Source organism: Saccostrea echinata, unplaced genomic scaffold, assembly GCF_033153115.1.
Source record: "Saccostrea echinata isolate AGI-Se365-2 ecotype Australia unplaced genomic scaffold, CSIRO_AGI_Sech_v1 ptg000016l, whole genome shotgun sequence".
NCBI lineage: Eukaryota > Metazoa > Mollusca > Bivalvia > Ostreida > Ostreidae > Saccostrea > Saccostrea echinata.
This window is the reverse complement of record NW_026889765.1, coordinates 25511103-25531314: the sequence shown is the minus strand read 5'-3', so window position 1 is coordinate 25531314 and position 20212 is coordinate 25511103. Positions and strand designations below refer to the sequence as shown.

The 20212-nt window shown below is 32.2% G+C and overlaps 2 protein-coding genes across 2 annotated transcripts in view; both read left to right on the top strand.

The window, feature by feature from the left end:
- Positions 1-20212, top strand: part of LOC133188593 (RRP12-like protein) — a 387635-nt gene that overhangs the window by 120084 nt on the left and 247339 nt on the right. The window lies entirely within an intron of this gene.
- On the top strand, positions 16660-17877 carry LOC133188252 (protein IMPACT homolog). The gene has a single exon (XM_061323627.1). It carries the CDS (start codon positions 16660-16662, stop codon positions 17875-17877), a length of 1218 nt encoding a protein of 405 aa, XP_061179611.1.

The following is a 20212-nucleotide window of genomic DNA, read 5'->3' as shown; positions in this document are numbered from 1 at the left end:
CTGTAACCCCATCCATCCCGGAGGAAGGCATTACTAATTAATTAATTATTCAATAAAATTAATATAATAAATAAATTATTTAAGGGGCTAATTTTAATGGATCGGTCGAAATACATAAAACATATATTTATCGTTTGTCTTGAACAAAATGGGCTAACTATGATATAGGTATATAAAGCACTAAAATATAATTGCATGGAATTAAAAACACAAAATTATTATGCATGGTTTTTTTTTATTTTAAAATCAGAGAACCATCAAATTTTCTTTAAGAAAAACCCTGCATACAAAACTGACGTGTTTCAATACGTATCGGATGAAGTAAATCCTTGTGTTATTCAATGAACTTTTACCAACCTTCCAGTCTTAGCCGGTATGACCTCAAAATATGTTTTAGAAGAGGTATAAAGCATCAATTACGCATTACTGAAGGTCAATTAATGGTTTCATGGTAGTGTTTAAATATTCAAGGAATACGTAAACGCAGACAAAAACCATATTGTGTATACATGTATATGTCCTTAATAAAAGGGAACTTTCAGTCTTGGAGGTTCTGTGAGGGGTAAAGTTACCGTATTTTTCGTTTTTTTTTAAATAGTGGCCTGAAAATTTAGACCTGTATTCGGCACTTAGGGCCTTTGAGCAGTGATGAATATCTTTCGTGCCAGCACCTACTGCGACACGCGACTCGGTTGACACGGACTCATCCGAAGGACCGGTCTCAACGTCCTGTAGTGGGATTTGAACCCGCGATGAAGGATCAACTCCTTGCTCAACGATTCTAGAGCAAATGCTTTAAAAACTGCGCCAAGCGGGCGACTCTCAAAATTCAAAATGGAAAATATGGGGCAGGGATAAAAACTGAGGGACAAAGAAAATGAAAGTTAAGAATTTGTTAAATGTTGGAGATAAATTTTGTTAAAGATTCATTTACAGATTGAGTGACCTTTATTTAACTGACAGGGTATTTTGAGAATATTTGAAATTAATATATAATAATATATTTTTTAAAAAAGTTTTTCAAATGAGGATTTCTGTGGATTGTGTTAAATTAAAGATTCTTTTTATTTTTATTTTTTTTCTTTTGGTGAGGGGTAGAAAAAAATTCATCCAACAACTTTTAAATAAAGAAGAAATAAAGATAATCATGTACTCGGTCTCACCTAAAAAAATTAAAAAGTGGAACAGTAATAATGAACACCCCCAATGTATGTATATATGTCAAATTATATCATATATCATTTGTATGCAAGGTTATATGTTTTCATGTCATTTAATACAGATTATCCCAATACCATTTTAGGCACTTACATTAGAACAGTGATTTATGGAAATTTATTGTGTACTTTGAAGAATGATGTTTGTATATTTAAATTTTTTTCTTTTGTTTATTAGTATGTAAAAAATTATGTCCATTTACTAAAATTTTGAAAATAAACAATGATTTTTTTTTTTACTTTGCGGTCATAGGATTCACGGACCAATCACTTGACATTTTTTGACGTAAGGTGACGTGACAACCTGATTCCAGAGCTGTCAAGCTTTTTCACGGTTCTAAATATCTTTCATATTTTATAGACTTTTCATGTCATTTTCTTAAAAATTGAATAACTAATTCAAGACATGCTATTTTTTTCTAAGGTGTCTTTTTTTGCAAATCGGGTACAAGTGATGAGGTCTTAAAATCAATGTCTACGCAGTTCAGCGACCACGTATGAGAAACAAAATCCATGGGTGAAACATCCATGCGATAAGCAGTATATTGGGATATCGCAGGAGTTGATAATAAAAAAAGTAAATCCATCCATTTTCACAAAGCTGTTACCACTTGAACACTTTGGTACTAGATACGTGTAGGCAACTCCCAGCAGCATCTAAAAACGAGTGTTCGGTGTTGCGTAACAGAGCTTTCAATCAGGATTAGCGTTTAACTAATCAGCGCGTCGACCAATCAACATGCCGAACAGGTCTGTCAATCAGGATAAGTGATAAAATGCGTTGACCATCAGCGCGTCGACTAGTCACATGCAAGTTTGCCATCTAAACATTGTACAAGCAAAGCGTGTGAATGTACGTGTAAAAATATTATTAATATGATATTTAAACATGATTTATATTTATATATTTTAATTCTCCAGACAGCATGCAATATTTACATATCTATTTTCACTTTTTTTTATTTTTAAAATCTATTAATACATTATATATTTTTATTATCCAGGTAGCATGTTACATGTATAGTTACGTATTTATCTTCTTTATATTTTTAAAATCCATTAATATATAAATAACCATTGCGTAAATTTATCAGACAATAAGTACCTTAATTCATAATAGAAAAAAGAAGATAATAATGCTTATAACAATTGTTACTAAAAAAATAATAAAAAAAAATGGTCTTCGACAAATTAGAGAATTTTATTATCTCAAGATACAGTATAAGAACGTGTACGTGCTTTCATTTAATTATTTTATATTTATTATTTCAATTTACAAGCACGTTTTAATTTATCCAGATCAACATCGAAATTATCGATCTTTTTTTTTTTTAAATTATTAATATTTTACCGAAATTTAATGAAGAGCTTGATTTAAATACATGTATATAGGGAAAGATTATTTTGTCAATTCTAATTATCCTACATGTAGACCTTACAGTGTATGTTTTTGAATTTCTGTAACTACTTGCAAGTCAGTCAAAAAAAAAAAAAAAGCTGATCACTTTTCTACACGTCGATATATATATATATATATATATATATATATATATATATATATATATATATATATATATATATATATATATATATATATATATATATATATATATATATATATATATATATATATATACAGGACGGTGTGCATGTACACGAACCTCTTACATGTACTACATGTAATTTTCGAATATTTTATATAGATAAAAAAAATACTAGACGTGTACGTGTTGTACTTGTGCATGAAAAGTACACGTAATTCCAACATTAGTAAATTGAACTTGCAAAGATACCTTAATACGAAAACGTACATATATATTTTTCATTACAGTGGTACCTGTATTTGAACTTTTTTAATTGTCATAATTATTTGATTTTAACACTTTAAAAATTATAGTTTCAAAGTGAAGCCAGGGTCATCACGTAGGTAATCATCCACCTGGTTCGGAGATATTGCGGGTGCTAAGATCAATTGCGGTGGGCTTTTTTGATTGACATTTGCTAGCTGGATGTATACTGTCTCCATGGTCACGGTTGACTTAGTATATACTCCCCCTACATTCGAACCTTTCATAAACCCTTCATGCCCCTTAAGTTACATGTACCTCGTCTGGGCACGTTATCAATGAGAAATCCAATTGTTATTCTTTTTTTTTTTGATTTTTGAATTTGGAAACGTCATAGTTCTTTGGTACGTTGCATGAAGATTACATGTTCATGTAATTTGCTGCCACCTGGATGCTGAAAATCAGTAAAATAGCTTTACAAGAGAGACAGAGAGAGAGAGAGAGCACTGTATATTAATTGAAATTAAAATCGATACAACAGGCCCATAGAAAACAATTCGAGTAAGGAGAGGGGTGGGGGCTCATAGAAATTAAAAAAAAAAAAAAAAAAAAAAAAAAAAAAAAAAAAAAAAAAACAACAAACAAACATCGAGCGTTATTATCTTAATTCCCTCTACTTAATCATGCGAGTTTACAGTTATTGAATTCTTGTTTTGTTTTTTCTTGTTTTTATTAATTTTTAAACATTTAGAATTTTATTTGTTAACATGCCCCTCCAGTATGTACATGTATGTAGTAAGGCGAGGGGGGGGGGATCATGAACCAGTAAGGAACACAAACTATTCAAATGATCATTTATTTGAAAACAACTTAAAAATATATATATATTCTTATCAGTGGACCAGTTATTAGTTTTTGTTTGTTTTGGTTTTTTGAGTATTGTTTTTTTTTTTTTTTTTTATAAGTTTTCCGTTAAACTCGTCTTGTAAAACAATGATTTATAGCATGGAATTAAATTATAAATGATTTGTAAAACGAAACTCAAGTTACACTGTATGAGAATTTTTAGTGATTATCTCTACCTACATGTACATGTAATGGACGACAACCTTGCTTAAATGTTAACTGCTAAATATGAAAACTTAGCATTTTACGTGCACAGTATGTCTAAGTTATTTCATAGATAAGATTATAATACAGTTGTTTGTTTTTCAAACATTTAAATTACGCTCTAGCAATTGCAATTATAATTGGGAGTTCCAAATGATTTTATAACTATTCATGCATGAATAATGTAAACAAATGAATCTGAAAGCTTTTTTGTTAAGATACTCTTATCAATTTCACTCCATCCGATACATGGAAAATAAATTCAACATATTTTCTTCTTTTCTTTCGAGATATACTTGTAAGTTAAAAAAATAAAAGTGATAATTCTACGTCGAATGTACGGTGAAATTCTTGAAAATTTATCACCGTTCTCCATATTGTCACTTACATGTACATGTTTTCATAAAAAAACAGTAATGATCGATTTCACTACTGTATTTGGAATATACAAGGGGCGGGGCTTACTGGCGGCAAGATTAAAGCGGGGTCCGCTTTACGCATGAGTGCGTAAAGCGAACCCGAAAAGCCAACGCCGGGTTCGCTCTAGCGGACCCAGAGCTGACCCCGAGCGAACGCAGAGCGAACCCGAAGCGCACCCAGAGCGGTTCCAAATTTTTTGAAAGCGGACCCGCAGCGGACCCCGAGCGAACCCAGGAAGCGAACCCAGGGTTCACTTTGGGTTCGCTCTGGTGTTAGGTTGTGTCCGGTCGGTACTGTATTTTGATATTTTTACGAGTGTGAAGCACGAGTGAAAATGTAAAAAAAACAAAACAAAACAAACAAAAAAAAAAAAAAAAAAAAAAAAAAAAAAAAAAAAAAAAAAAAAAAAAAACCTGTCTCACGAGTGAAAATAAATTATATATCCAACTACTTCGCACTAGTGAAAATATAAAAAAAAAATCCCTGCCTCACAAAATAAAATAACTTCTATATCCAACCACAAAACATTGAATTTTCTGTTTATTACATTTTCTTAAATTTTCCCTTTGCCTTTTTCCTTTCTTAACACAGTGTCAAAGGCTGTGATGTCAAAGTTGAGCAGTTGAGATGTCATAGCTTAACAGTTGAAAGATTGAAAACATTGTAACATGGATTTTAGCAACATATTTGGGAAGAAATTGGCAGTTTTAGTCTCTATCGATATGGTTTAGCCACTATCTCTAGTTTATTACTTTTTATTACTTTAATATCGTTACACACTGTGCGAGAATATCACTTTGGTATCCTTTCACAATGTTAGAGGTTATATAGATCACTTTTATTCAATAAATAAATCACAGAATTTCACTGTTGAAAATGTAATAAATACAGGAAAGCAACCTGTTAGTTATTTCAGCTTTTATTGAAAAGCACTATTACAAATTCTTCATATATAATTTACAGAATGGATCACTCACTTCGCCTCTCAGATATCCTCTATGTAGGTCTGAGTCGTAAAATAGGGACACCAAGTAAAGTGACCATCAGAAGGGACGTGAGGGACATAGAGGACATGGTACATAGAAATATTATTCGTACCTGTTTTACCTGTGGAAAGACACACGACTTTTGTTCAATAACAGGAATGCTTAGCGGTAGTTATAGGGAAGGATTCAGGTTTGATTCATCTGACCGGGACTACATGGCATGGTCTAGTTGTTATAAACTAATAAACGACTTTTCTCAGCTTAGAGATTACAATCCATCAATACATCATCATATTATACTCATGGAGGACACTTATACATCGCCAGGATTTGTAAGACTTCAGCTTTTAACACCGCCACGCTGCGAACCCATCAGATCGTCAGTCATTACATTCAATGATAGAATTTATATGTCAAGTTTTTTTATGGAGACAAGAATTATTTCAAGTAGATTGTAGAGACACGAGTTACCAAAATATATGTGTTCATGGTCCTTGTACGAGTTCTTACTTTGGATTTTATCAAATTGATAGAACAATTTGTTTTAGCAGCAAATATTGGCCACGTAGCACAGAACACTGGGTTAAAAGATGCCTTAGGCACGTATGGCCTCCTGTTAGTGTGCTTAAAGACATTCTAGACAATGATTATCACTGTGTGGCTATAGGAAGTAAATGCAGAACCACTGAAAATGAACTAGAATGGAGATTGTCTTTTTCGCTTGCTGAACAAAAACTAGTGTACAGTATGAATCATACCCAATTTATATGCTATGGACTCCTTAAAATATTTCTCAGGGAAGTAGTCAACAACAACGTGGAGGAACCATTACTGTGTTCTTACTTCATGAAGACTACAATGTTCTGGTTAATACAACTAGGAAATGTGAGGTGGTGTTCTAGCAATCTCCTACAATGCTTTTGGATGTGTTTTAAATATGTCATTTATTGTGTGTATCGTGGTAAATTTGCCAATTTTTTTATTCCACAAAACAATATGTTTTTAAGCAAAATTGTTGGCGTTGCACGTGAATCTCTTCTAGAACAACTTGATCAGTATTACAGACTAGGCGTGTCCTGTATACTCATTAGTCCGACACTCAGATCTATCCTTGAGCCAGCCCTTAATGATCTGTCTTTAGTGATCCCCTCATCTGAAGGAAATTGTTACAACATTGAATGTAATGATTATTGTATTCTTTTTGAAGTATTCCATTCAGATCGTCTTTGTTTTAAATTGAAAAAATGTTTCATATTTTTAAAATCTGTAGACACTTTGGTACATTTGCCACTGTCACCGTACCAATCTTTTACAATACAATACTGGACAGCTGATTGTCTTGTTCATGCAGCCTTCCTTATTATAAACAGTGTCCCATATTTTAAGCATAAATATATGTACTCTATTGACAGAAACCTTTGCAACATGTTGAAATTGTCATCACGGATAGGAACCATCTCCCATTCATTGTATTTAGCTTTGTATTACTATAGGACAGGGAGGTATAACGAAGCACTTTATGTAACTAATCTGACGAAACAAAGACTTTCAAAGCCCCACGTAATGCATCTCGGTATGATAAATGGAGACGTATACAGAAACAGGGAATACATCTATGTAAGTGGTCTGTCTCTGTCTTTGTCTAGGAGAATTAATAGTGATTGGGCAGTGCTAATCGAACTTCATCCTAAGATATATTATATTGAAGAATTATTTTTAAGACAATCGGCTGAAAATAATAATTCAAGTATTGTTTATAATATTTCACCATTTGTGTTAGCAGAAATGTTGTCTGTATTATCCCACAATAAACTAGGTAATAGATCTCAGTATAAACAATCACTGACAGATCTACAGACACTGTTGCTTTATGATGATGAAACAAATGTTCTTTTGTGGACAAGAGACATATCCTGGCAGATACTAGGAATCTGCCAGCACACTGTTGGAGACTTACACGGGGCATTATACTCTTATCAGGAGTCGTTGAAACAGAAACAATATCACAAAATACAGAGAGCTGCGCAGCTAAGAATAGGCTATATACAAAATCAATTGTGTAGTAATTTAGAAGAGACTAATATATAAAAAATCAATTATGTAAGTATTGTACAGTCATGCATATGAAAAATAATGTTTTGTAACAACTTGATTTTTGCAATAATTTGCAAAAGGCATTCATTAATTTATTGTTCAAAAGAAAAAATTGCACATTTTTTGCAGAAAGAAGGTATTAATAAACCTTCCAAATCACGAAGAGCAGCTTTCTTAATTTCATATCTTGATGATGATAATGATGATGATGATGGTATGTATATATATATATATATATATATATATATATATATATATATATATATATATATATATATATATGCTAATTTCTTTTTCTACAGCAGAATAGTTTCTCTGACATTTTGAAAACTTCCTAGAAAAATAAGCAATTGGATGGCACAAATAGTTCCCATCTTCTTGCAATAAAACTGCCCCACAAATCACATCACTAGCATCAATTTGTAACAAAAACTCTTTATCAAAATTTGGTGATGAAAGAACTGGAGAGACCATGAGTATGGTTTTAATTTGTTTAAAGGCCTGAGCTACAGTGACGGCTTATCTACAATTTGAAACAATGACCCAGATTTGAACACGCACTAGTGCAAGTCAAAGAAAACGAAAGTTGGGGCAAATCCAAATTTCCAGTGCGTTGTTAATCCAGATTGAGTATGTTATCAATGAGCATTGAGGGTTCTTTATCGTGCCAACGCCTACCGAGACACGGGGCCTCGGTTTTTAAGGTCTCATCCGATTGACCCGCAACTTTCACTTTAAAGTGCCGATTGCTTGGCGAAGGAACAATTGCTACCTACTTTTTATCGACTTAGGTCAGTCGTGGCCGTGATTCGAGCATAAGACCTTCCGATCAGGGAGCGAGCGCTCTACCGACTGAGCTACAGTGACGGCTTATTTACAATTTGAAACAATGACCAAGATTTGGACACGCGCTAGTGCAAGTCAAAGAAAACGAAAGTGTGGGGCAAATCCAACTTTTCAGTGCGTTGTTAATCCAGATTGAGTATGTTATCAATGTTTAGGATAATTGTAACAAGTTAAAATATTAAAATAAACAAAGATTGATTTTGAAATGGTTTTACAACATCCAAAATAACTACGTCTTGTTTTCCTTGCTTCGAATCATGAATTTCCGAAGTTCGAAAAATGTCGTTCTACGGAATGCAAAAACATGAAAAGCCGATAGAAGTGAAAATAAGTTACAAAACAAATTTCTAGCAAATATATTCCATGAAAATTATGTGTCAGAGATGGTTGATTCAATTTTAATAAAGCATATCAAAAAAAGTTTTTCATACAATGGGAAATGTTTCATACTGTTATTTGTTTTAGCCAAAAAAAAAAAAATCATTTAAATCAACAAAGAATGTTTATATACTTTATGTAGAATGTTCTTAAAGGCATATTTGAACAATAATTTTGATCGGCCAATTTTATTATTGGGTCAGCAAAGTAGAGGGCGCTCGATTCGATACTGAAAAATTGATTCGAAACTAGGAAAATAGGGGGGTGTTGTAATTGACATTTCTGTGCCTGTACCATTCATATCAGTTTTGATACCATTAATTTTATTTGAAAAGCATAGAACTACAAATTAAACAACAACCAAGAACATTTATAAATTCGACCATGTAGGTTGCAGGCAAGACGTAACATCAAGTTTATTCGTTACCGTTGACGGTAATGATTTTATTTGAGAAGGTTTGTAGAAGCCAGGCGTCATAACTTCATTTCGTATGTTGTGTGTATTGTTGACTTTTAATGCAAATATTCTTCACTAACATTACTCTATGAATTAAAAAATTGCTGAAATCAACAAACCTGGCTTCCGAAGACTATATAAATGTTGTCAATGAGGATCTCCAACATTCTTTTAATATCAACTTCAGAATACTTGTGTGTAGAATCAGAGTGATTTTTAAACGAAATTATTTTGTTGATAACCAATCACAAGATACGAAAATTTCTAAGTTTCATGTTTTGGAAGAAGCAGTCGCATATATAAATCCTTAACTAGTTTTTTGGTCAGACCTGAGCTTGCATATATTTGGAGTCATGAATATCCCCCCCCCCCTTTCTGTTTAAAATTAAACATGGTTGATGCTTAGCAGGCTTGATGTGATTGATTTCCTTTTTTTTTTCTCAAGACATAATTTTCAAATCAATATAACTTTCCGATTTTTTTTTTACCAATTAAAGTTCAAATTTTGACTTTAAATTGCCAAAATGTTGCATATATGCCTTTTTTCATAACAACAACGTCGTGTAGAAGTCGGTTTGGATTGAACATATTGTATTGTTTAGATGTTAAAACAAAGGAATTGGACATAAATTCTTAAAACTTACAATGTCATCTCCTTTATGACAAATAATTACAAAAAATAATTTTCTAAAAAAAAATTAAAAACACTGGAACCAAAGGGCAATAAGATTATCTGCTTACATTAACTATGCATGTACAAAATATGATTTCATGTAGTATGTACAATCATTAAATAAATCCGATCTCCTTTTATACAATAAAATCTTTTATTCACTCTCTTGAACATATTCACCGACAAAATATGTAGAGCGCAAATACATACAAGTATCAACGAAATAACATGTATTTAAATCTATGCTAAAAATTAAAAAAAAAGTATATTCCTTCTTCTTTTCTTGATGGAAATGGAATAAGAGCATCCGCGATGTAAAATGTCTATATCTTAGTATAACAGGCATCAAATAAAATTTTATTAATGAAATTGATATTTAGATTTTACAAAGGGGGGTGTGTATTTACTCCTGCTTCAAAACAAACTGCTGGATTTTGAACCAAGTAATTCTTATTGATATAACACTGTAATTAACTGTCAGTGGAAAGTATCTAAGAACACATTTTATTGGAATTCTTCTGTCAGTAGTGGTAAAGTTCAATTCATCGCGATTGCCCGTGATTTATTCTAGTTCTCTCTATTTTTAGCGTCGATGATTGAAATCCTGAAATATGTCTTTTTCCTGTGTTTGGCATACATATGTGTGATAATTTTCCTTGAATTGTATTGCAAATAAGTGGCACACATGCAACATTTTTGGCTGAAATTTTACAATAATTTTTCTCTAAATATCATTACTTTTAAAACTGACTTTTGGTATAGTATCAATAACATTACAAATTATTTCTTGTACTGTTTATCGCATTTATTTTATTGTTTTGTTTGTTTTAAAATTTACATATCACAGACATTACATAAACACTTATCAGAATTCATCCTGATAATACTTTGATCGTTCATACGATATTAATATACTTCCTATTAAACTACTTTGTTCATAAACATTATTTCTAGATTAAGTTTAATAGAATAAAAAGGGAAGAAATCACCTATATGACGTAACCTATATCATAGTGGAATGTGTATATAACGAACTCCCGGATTGTAGAAATTGTGTACCAAAACTGATGACAATAGCAAATTCTCAACCTATTTTAAGAAGATGAACAATATAATATATAGCATTGCAACCACTATTGAAATAACGACCACTATTGAAATAATTATTTCAATAGTGGTTGAGAGTGCATTTCAAAACCAAACACAACTTGTAACCACTATTGAAATAACGTTCACTATTGAAATAATTGTTTCAATAGTGGTTGAAAGTGCATTTCAAAACTAAATACAGGTTGCAACCATTAATGAAATAACCTTCATTACTGATATAATTATTTCAATAGTGGTTGAGAGGGCTTTTCAAAACCTAAACCAAGTTGCAATCACTATTGAAATAACGATCACTACGAAATAATGATTTCTACAGCGGTTTTATACGTGTAATCACTATTGAAATAACAACCTCTGATGTTTACACTTATACTTAGTTTTCCCAAATAGTTGCTTTTAATGTATTAACGAGTAGAAACGTTTAATTTTTTATCCATATTAGTAGTGTAGGCAAGCCCGCACCTCTGTTAAGGCTGCATAAAGGGGGCGGGGCCTAATTTATACGGGAAAAGTTTACTGTGACATCACACAAATATAGCAATTCCTCACAATAACAGAAAATGAAATAATTCGCGAGTCTAAACTGCATTAGAGTAATGAACTACATCAAAACTTACCATTGCATTCATTTTTGTCGCTAGTTAAATCCCACAGCAAGTTATAAACAAGTCACTGATCGCAATGCACTTGTCCACATGACGTTTGACGCATTTTATGTGCAGTGAGAGGCGGATCAATAATTTTTTCACAGTGAAAAATGCATTTTATCATTAAACAGAATATTACTTGCAAATCTTAGGTAGACCATTAATACAAATCTGAAACATTTGTTTAGTGCCATTATTTAAAAAATATCGAGAGAATGTATTGAATTAATTTCCACCGTGTTTTTGTCTACAGGGTGTGCATGTTTCACGCCGAGGCGCCTCACTCTATATTTCGTTACTATTTAAATTGTATCAACCCTCCATATTTCGTTACTATTTAAATTGTATCAACTCTCATCTTTATTTTCCCTGTTTATTGAGTTGACATTATACTACATGTATGGCCGGCCACCAAAAAATTGATTGCTTCAGTCTCCTCGGCTGGGTGACGTGGTGGTGTGTTTATTTATTTATAATTCATTTAATTTTAAAAAGATAAAAATAGATATACTAAGTATATATATACGGTCATGCAGAGGCCTGCCCATCTCTACTTCACTAAGGAAGTGTTGAGGAGATGGAACAGTGATTTGAGGCTGGAAGCATAAGGTGAACAAATAATAATCACAATTCTTATCACCAATGAACGATTTATCATAATAAGATTAATCAAATATATATAAATATACAAAATACAAAATGGGCCCATGAATATAAGCGCGAATTTACTTCTATTCTATATCCTTTTGATAAAAAATAACCATTTTTTCATCAAAAAGTTTGTACACATATTGGATATCAAATAGATGTCTTCTTTCTTTTTTTTAATGTAGATATTCTAATTTCTACAACTATCTGTATTCATAATCTTTTACTTTCCCCATTTAATAACAAAGATGAACCTTATATAACAAAATTGCTTAAAATTACTAGATCAGTTAAATCACAGATATCCGTGTATTGATAGTATTTCTAGACAGAAAATAGAACATAAAATTACATATCATATTTTAAACTCAATAAATTAATTTATTATGTTGGGAAACAAAATGAAGAATTAATCCTTATATTTTTCCCAATATTGGGGTTATTTCAATGAGGCTTGCAATTTGGTTTTTATACTGAAATCATTGTCAGCAACTATTGAAAAAATGAATTCAATCACTATATATATATATATTATAATTATTATTTATATATTGGTTAAAATAAAGAAACTATATTTAAATGTAAGAAAATGGCAAAATTAGAACAAATATTCTATTTCCAAAGCTCGTCAAAGCATGGAAAGACAAGATAGGGAGAAGGAAGGAAACTTCAGAAGAAAAGGTGGTCAAAAGAAAATTGTGACAAAGAGGGGATAATAAAGAAGGAGGAACAAAATGTTAAATTAGTAAAAAACATGTAACAGATTCCTTCTTTTGAACCTTTATCTGATCATGGGCTATCCAAGATAGCGAGAGTAGAAAAAAAAGCAGAGGAAAAGGCGGTCGACAGAAAATGAAGACAAAGATGTTTGAACGAAGAGATTGCAAAAATAGAAAAATTTCATTGATATACTGGATTAACAAAATTTCTTTGCTCCATTTCTTGTCACTTTAATGAAATACTGAAATAACGCACAGTACGCAAGCTCAGAAGTCCATTCAAACAATCCAAATCAGGAGCAGAGAAAACACGGACATTAGAGGTGGGATCAGGTGGCATTGAGGAGTGGGCGTCTCCTGCCGACCGGTCACTCCTGTCGTGTGCTCCTTGTCATGATCGGGAAAACAAAGAAATCTGTAGATAATTCATTGTGTAGGTAATGGTCTAACAATAAGTATGAAAAACAACAGTTAGCATTCTTAATGATAGATTGTATTTGCTGACAATGTCATTGTATCGACCATAGAACTTTTAAAATGATGACTTTAAATGAGACTGTTGATATTCTTGTTTCATCAAATTTTTGTCAGTAGCTTACCTCGTTTTAGAAATCGTTCGTCCGTAGAGCATGCTCTGGAGTATATAATCAACTGAGAGACATAAAACCCATATACAGGTGATAAGGGTATATAGCTACATAAGTATAAGGGAAGTCAATTGAAAAGTTAAATTCATCACGCGTACGTTTATCAGAAAGCTCCAATTCTACACTTCTTTTTATAAATCAGTGATTTATTTTGATTTTGTGGATAAACTTTAATGTTTCCAATATTAGAACATTTCAAGAAATACTATTGTGAAATCTACGGAATCCATAAAGTCAATTCTCTTGTTATTTAAATGTTAAATTCAAATATAGATAAAATCTTTTTCAAGCTTAATATGTCTTAATTTAGAAATCATCAGTATCACTCTTTTCTATGGATCTTTATCAGGTATCTAACAATGATTCTATTATGTCTGTGTTATTGAATGGTCTCCCTTACTTACTGACCGAATCTTCCTTCACATTCGGACGATTTTGCATTATTTCTTGCTTTTTTTCTTTCTGTATCCCATTCGTGAAAATGGCAAGCCTTTTTCGCTTGGTTTCTGCAATCTTTCTCGTCTTCTTGAAATGTATTCTATTTTCTACTTTTTTTTTTACAATGATTACTCGATTTATTTTCTTCTTAAAATAATCTTACTTGCACTTTTGTTTTTTAATATCAGCAACTAGGCCATTATTACATGTTATGTACTAAGGTACATAATATTTTTTTTAAATATATGTAAAAATGTATGTAAATACAAGTGTCAGCAAAATTGACAACCTTTGAGTTTGAAAAAAAAAATATTTGTTGAATAAACATTTATAAACTAAGTTTATCCCATTGAAGAAGTTCAAATCAAATGAAGTAGGTCAGTTACAATGTATCATGTAAAGCTTAAATATTTCACAGTGGGGAGTCAGTCCCAGCATCAATTCCGGCAAATGTCAATTTATTAATCAGCACATCTCCCATGATGGGCCCTCTAGGGTCAAAGAATATGTGGCTAGAAAAACTCCAGTGATGATTATTGTGTTGTAATGATTGTCAGTGTAGATATCTGATAACAATTTTGTTGGCTAAAAAACGAACTTTCAATGCTCGTGAAAATGACCAATTACAGTGCAACATGTTTATAAACCTCCTTTGGTGCTCTCTTCCATAAAACTTTCCCTCCAATTTCAACCCCCATTCTAGTTACAATATTGAGGAAAGTGAGGACACAAGTAAAATTTCTTTGAGAATGGATTCTGAACAAAGGGGAACAATAATTCAATTTATAAATTTTAATGAATGGAAGTCAGGCAAAATGTTATGTGAAGGGAACACTACTGAAAGATAGGACACCAGTGGTGAAGACTAACATTCAGTATCCCTCAAAATAAAAACTATTTTGAATGTCAACATTGTTTTTGCAAACCTTGCATAACTTATGAAAGACAGATAAACGTGGTGGCTTTCTAAACCAGTGTTACCTGATAGGAGAAATAGCTCGTTCGGAAAGGGAAAGTATGACCCTTTTTGGATAATGCTCCCTCATATAGGACTTTTCCTTGATGACAAAATTCGCGTGCTTCAGTAAGGCCCCTATATAAATATCGCAAACCATCGCAAGGACTTTTTACAATGCGAGAGTCCTTTATCTTTTTACCAAAAATAAATGGAAATATTGGTCTTTTCTTTCTCTTTACAGAGATAAGAGAATTAGACCTAATCATATATCAATAAGTCATTTTGAATGCGTCCACAGAGACTAGAGCTGCCTGTGCAAATGATTACAGAACAAAACGGGTAAATTTTGAAAATTAAAATTCAATTCATGGATTATCCATTTTAGATACATTTGAAATATATTCCTTGTCTTTACTCATGCAGAACACTAAACACTTTACACAGCTATCTTAAAGTTTTGATTGATGATATAAATTTAAAAAATATGTCCCTGTAGTGAATTTTTGCAAACAATTGAAATAATTATCCATTTTCTGACTGGCTACTAATTATATTCCAAAACCCACTTTAACGGTTACAACTTTGTATTATGAATTGTGGTAAAAATTATATTACATGCAGTGGTGGACTTTTGCGAGAAGCACTAAATTTTACACTTGACGGCTTACTTTGACATTTAAACAGGTGTTATATACGGAGATACGGAATTGATATTATATTAGAAAACCTTACTAGTGGTCATAGGTATGGTGTTAGGGGCACTTACATGATTTATTGGTTTGCAATCAACACAAGAGATGATGGGAGGTAGAATAACATAACTTAAAATACCTTACTCGTAAGGGTTAATATTTCCTTTCGATCTCATTTTATGAAGGAATCAAATAAGGAAGAAAAAACATTCCGGAATGAAAATTTGGCAGTACTTGGTCAAGTGGGAAGTGAGGGGGTTAGTATAGGGTATTTCTCCTTCCCCTCCCTAGACAACGTAATATTTGCTTTGAAATGTGCAATTATCATCGTTTAATTAACTGTTGTATGAATATTTATATTGCAAAAGAGCTGCTGTATATTTTCCCAGTATAAAAATAAGTCGTTGAATGTAAAAGTCAACGCTTCTCGCAAAAGTCCAGTAGCCCATCTGTTATTGTAAGAAAGACCAACAAAAAAAAAAAAAAAAAAAAAAAAAAAAAAAATAAATAAATAAAAAAAAATAAATTAGATAAACAACCAAATTAGTCTAATATGATCGAAAATGCACCATTTCGAGCTCTACATTAACTTCTGGATCCGCCAGTGCCAATTAACATACCTACTAAAAATCTAGGGAGTAGGAAGTTCACGTGACCTATGGCTAGTGTGGTCATGGTGTAAATTTAAGGGAGGAATAAGTCGATCTGCGATTTGATGACTTAGCTGTTGCCCCCAAAACTTTGCAGGGGTGTTTCTTTCTACTTGGAGTACCTTTTGTGTTAAACTGGAAAAAATTGGTGTGTTTTTGGAAGTTTGTAACTTTCAAAAATTATGGCTTCTCAAAATAGCAAGGATGAGAACAAATCACAGTGTAATCCTACCCTGGCATCGGGAACCACTGGAGCGTCAATTCAAATGTCCGCTATCCATGATTGCTTACGGTCAATCACCGGTAAATTGGGCAATATCAATATTCTACAGCAATCAGTTAATAACATGAATCGAGATCTTTGGGACGAAGATGGGTTAGACGAACGTATCAAATATATCGGCCAACAACATGAAGATAATGTTGGTGAATTTGAAACGCTGAAATTAGAAAACAGTTATTTGCGAAAAGAGCTCCAAGTTTTAAAGTCTATCGTCGTTAACCTAGACAGAAGAGTCACTCAGCAAGAGAACGAAATAGTGGACCTCAAAGGAAGATCTATGAAGGACAATATTCTTGTACATAATTTAGCGGAAGATGACCAGGAAGATCTGACAACTAGAGTTAGCGATTTGATCAAGGAGCATTTGAATCTGGAAGTTGGCTTCATCAGAATACACCGAAATGGTCAGAAATTTCCCGGTAATTCTAAACCAAGGTCAATAACAGGGAAATTACAGAACTACAACGATAAAGAACTCATCCTCCAGGCTATTAGACAAAAGAGGGAAAATGGCACCATTAACAACATGCCTTTTTACATAACTCCCCAGACCCCTCTCCAAATAAATGAGAGTAAAAAAAAGCTACAGGAGATGAACAACAAGTATCGAGAAGAAAACGTAAAGACAAAGATAGTGGGAAATAAGTTAGTATTTCCAAATGGAAGTGTATATCGTGACAAGGTGCTACCACCACGAGCTGAGGATCTACTCATGCTGGACAAAGAAGAAATTGAAAAACTGGAAGAATGTGATGTTAACAGATGTGACAGTGTTACAGAAGACGGGAATATCTTTACTTCACTCATTTCCGAAATTCATACATATGCACAGGTCAGAGACGTATACAAAAATGTTTTACGCAATGCAGACTATGCCTGTGCCAACCACAACATCTTAGTGTACCGATTTAAAGATGCTCAAGGACGTGTGCACGACGGTTACTGTGATAATGGGGAGTACGGGGCCGGACGTCGAATGCTAAAGGTACTTGTTGAGAGAGATGTATTAAATGTAGCGGTTGTCATTTCGAGGAAAAATGGTAGGCATTTGGGTCCCCGTCGCTTTGACGTTATGAACGATCTTGTTATCAAAGCTGTGAGTCGCACTTGTTACTAAGAATTAAACAGACGAACACAATATAAATACTGTTCCTGTGTAACATGCAAAAGTAACTTTTTTTTTCATAATTATTTGTTTATTTTTTTCCTTCCTTTTCTATCCTTATCTAAGTTGGATTACTTTTCCCTAGCTTGAAAATTTTTTCCGGGAAAATATCAGTTACTCAGACTTACTCATACATTATGTAGCAATTTGTATTTCCGATTGTATGTGTTTTGGGTATTATTTAGTGGTAAATGCAGATTGACAAATTCCTTTCTCCATCAGTAGATACGATCAAACGGCTGATGGCAACTTTAATTCACTTTTTTTGTAAATATGCACCTTTATCTTTCTACTACGTTTCTATTGCCCTTTTCTTCTCCTTTCTTTACTTTGGGCACTTTTTCGATTCCCTCTTGATTTTTTTTTATATGAACACGGTTAAGGAAAATCATCTAAATATACTCACAGTGAATTGCCAGGGTCTTGGAGATAAAAACAAAAGATTATATTTTTTTAATACGTTAAGAAAAAAGAACTATAATGTTTACTTTCTACAAGACACACACTTCATTAAAAATAACGAAAAATTCATCCAAACACAGTTGGGTTATCAGGCTTTCTTCGGTTCTTATAAGTCTAATTCGCGTGGTGTTGCTATTCTTTTTAATAATAATTGCGAAATGGATATCCACAAACATTTGAGTGATGTAAACGGAAATTATATAATTATAGACTGTACCATTGAGGGTACTTGCAAATATTTATGGGCCAAATTATGATACACCAGTTTTCTACTCAAATTTGATGAATGAGATTGAAAAAATGTATATGTTGCAACAAATAATCATAGCAGAGGATTTTAATTTAGTTTTGGATAAGGAATTAGATTCCATGAACTATAAAAACTTGAATTATCCATAACTATAAAAACTTGAATGGAAGTTATGAATTTAATGGAAAATTTGAATTTAAAAGATGTTTTCCGTGAAAATATTTAAGTTAGACGCTATTCGTGGAGGAAAAAGACACCCTTAAAACAGGCTAGGTTAGATTTTGTTTCTAATTTCTGAATCATTGTTCCCTTCTGTTAGTAATGTTCAATATGAAAGCAGATATAGAACAGACCATTCTCCAGTTGTGATGTCTTTGAAAATAAATGACTTAGTAAAAGGTAAAGGATTTTGGAAGTTTAACAGTTCTCTTTTAACAGATAAGGTTTACATTGAATCAATCAAACAAAAAATTAATGAAGTGAAAGTTCAGTATGCTTGCCCAGTGTACAATATAGATAATCTTTGTTCTTTCGATAACGAATTATTATTTTTTACCGTTAGTGACCAGTGTTTCTTAGATATTTTACTCATGGAAATCAGAGGAAAGACTATCTCTTATTCGAGTTATAAGAAAAAAAAGATGCTTGAAAGAGAATTATATTTAGAAAATGAGATTCTATATTTAGAACAAAATTTAACAGAAAGTGCGTTAGCTACCCTTAAAATGAAACAAACAGAACTTGAAGATATACATAAGACAAGGTTAAAGGGACAGGTTATCCGTTCCCGAATGAAATGGATTGATGAAGGAGAAAAACCGTCAAAATATTTCAGTCAGCTCGAATCTAGAAATTATATAAGTAAACAGATACCAAGATTAGAAACAGAAAATGGATCTATTATTTCAAATTAATATGATATTCTAAATGAAACAAAATTATTTTATGAAAATCTATATAAAAAAAGGGAAGTAATAGAAAATGAAAACTATAGTGAAAAATTATTAGAATACAATGATATCCCCAAGCTGTCTTTTGAAGAATCACAAAGTATAGAGGGTCCTGTAACAAAAACAGAGGTTCTAAAATTTCTTAAACAAATGAAAAATGATAAAAGCCCGGGTCCAGATGGATTCACTTGTGAATTCTTTAAATTTTTTTGGATGGATATTGGCACATTCATCACACGAGCAATCAATGATTCATACTTAAAACAAACATTTTCTGAACCAAACAAACTTGGCGTAATAACTTGTATTCCAAAAACTGGTAAGCCACGACAATTTTTAAAAAAACTGGCGGCCTATTAGCCTCTTAAATGTTGTATATAAATTAGCCTCTGGATGTATCGCCGAAAGAATAAAAAATTTCTTAGATAAGTTAATACATGAAGACCAAACAGGATTTATTAAAGGTAGATTTATTGGTGAAAATATTAGATTAATATATGATATTATGCACAAAGCAGAATCGAGAAAAATACCTGGTCTGCTAATGTTTATTGACTTCGAAAAAGCATTTGATACAATTTCATGGAACTTCATACATCAAACACTTTGTTTTTTTCAATTTTGG

Excerpts from the sequence above, each read along its gene's own strand:
- LOC133188252 (XM_061323627.1), top strand. The coding sequence starts at position 16,660 with ATGGCTTCTCAAAATAGCAAGGATGAGAACAAATCACAGTGTAATCCT.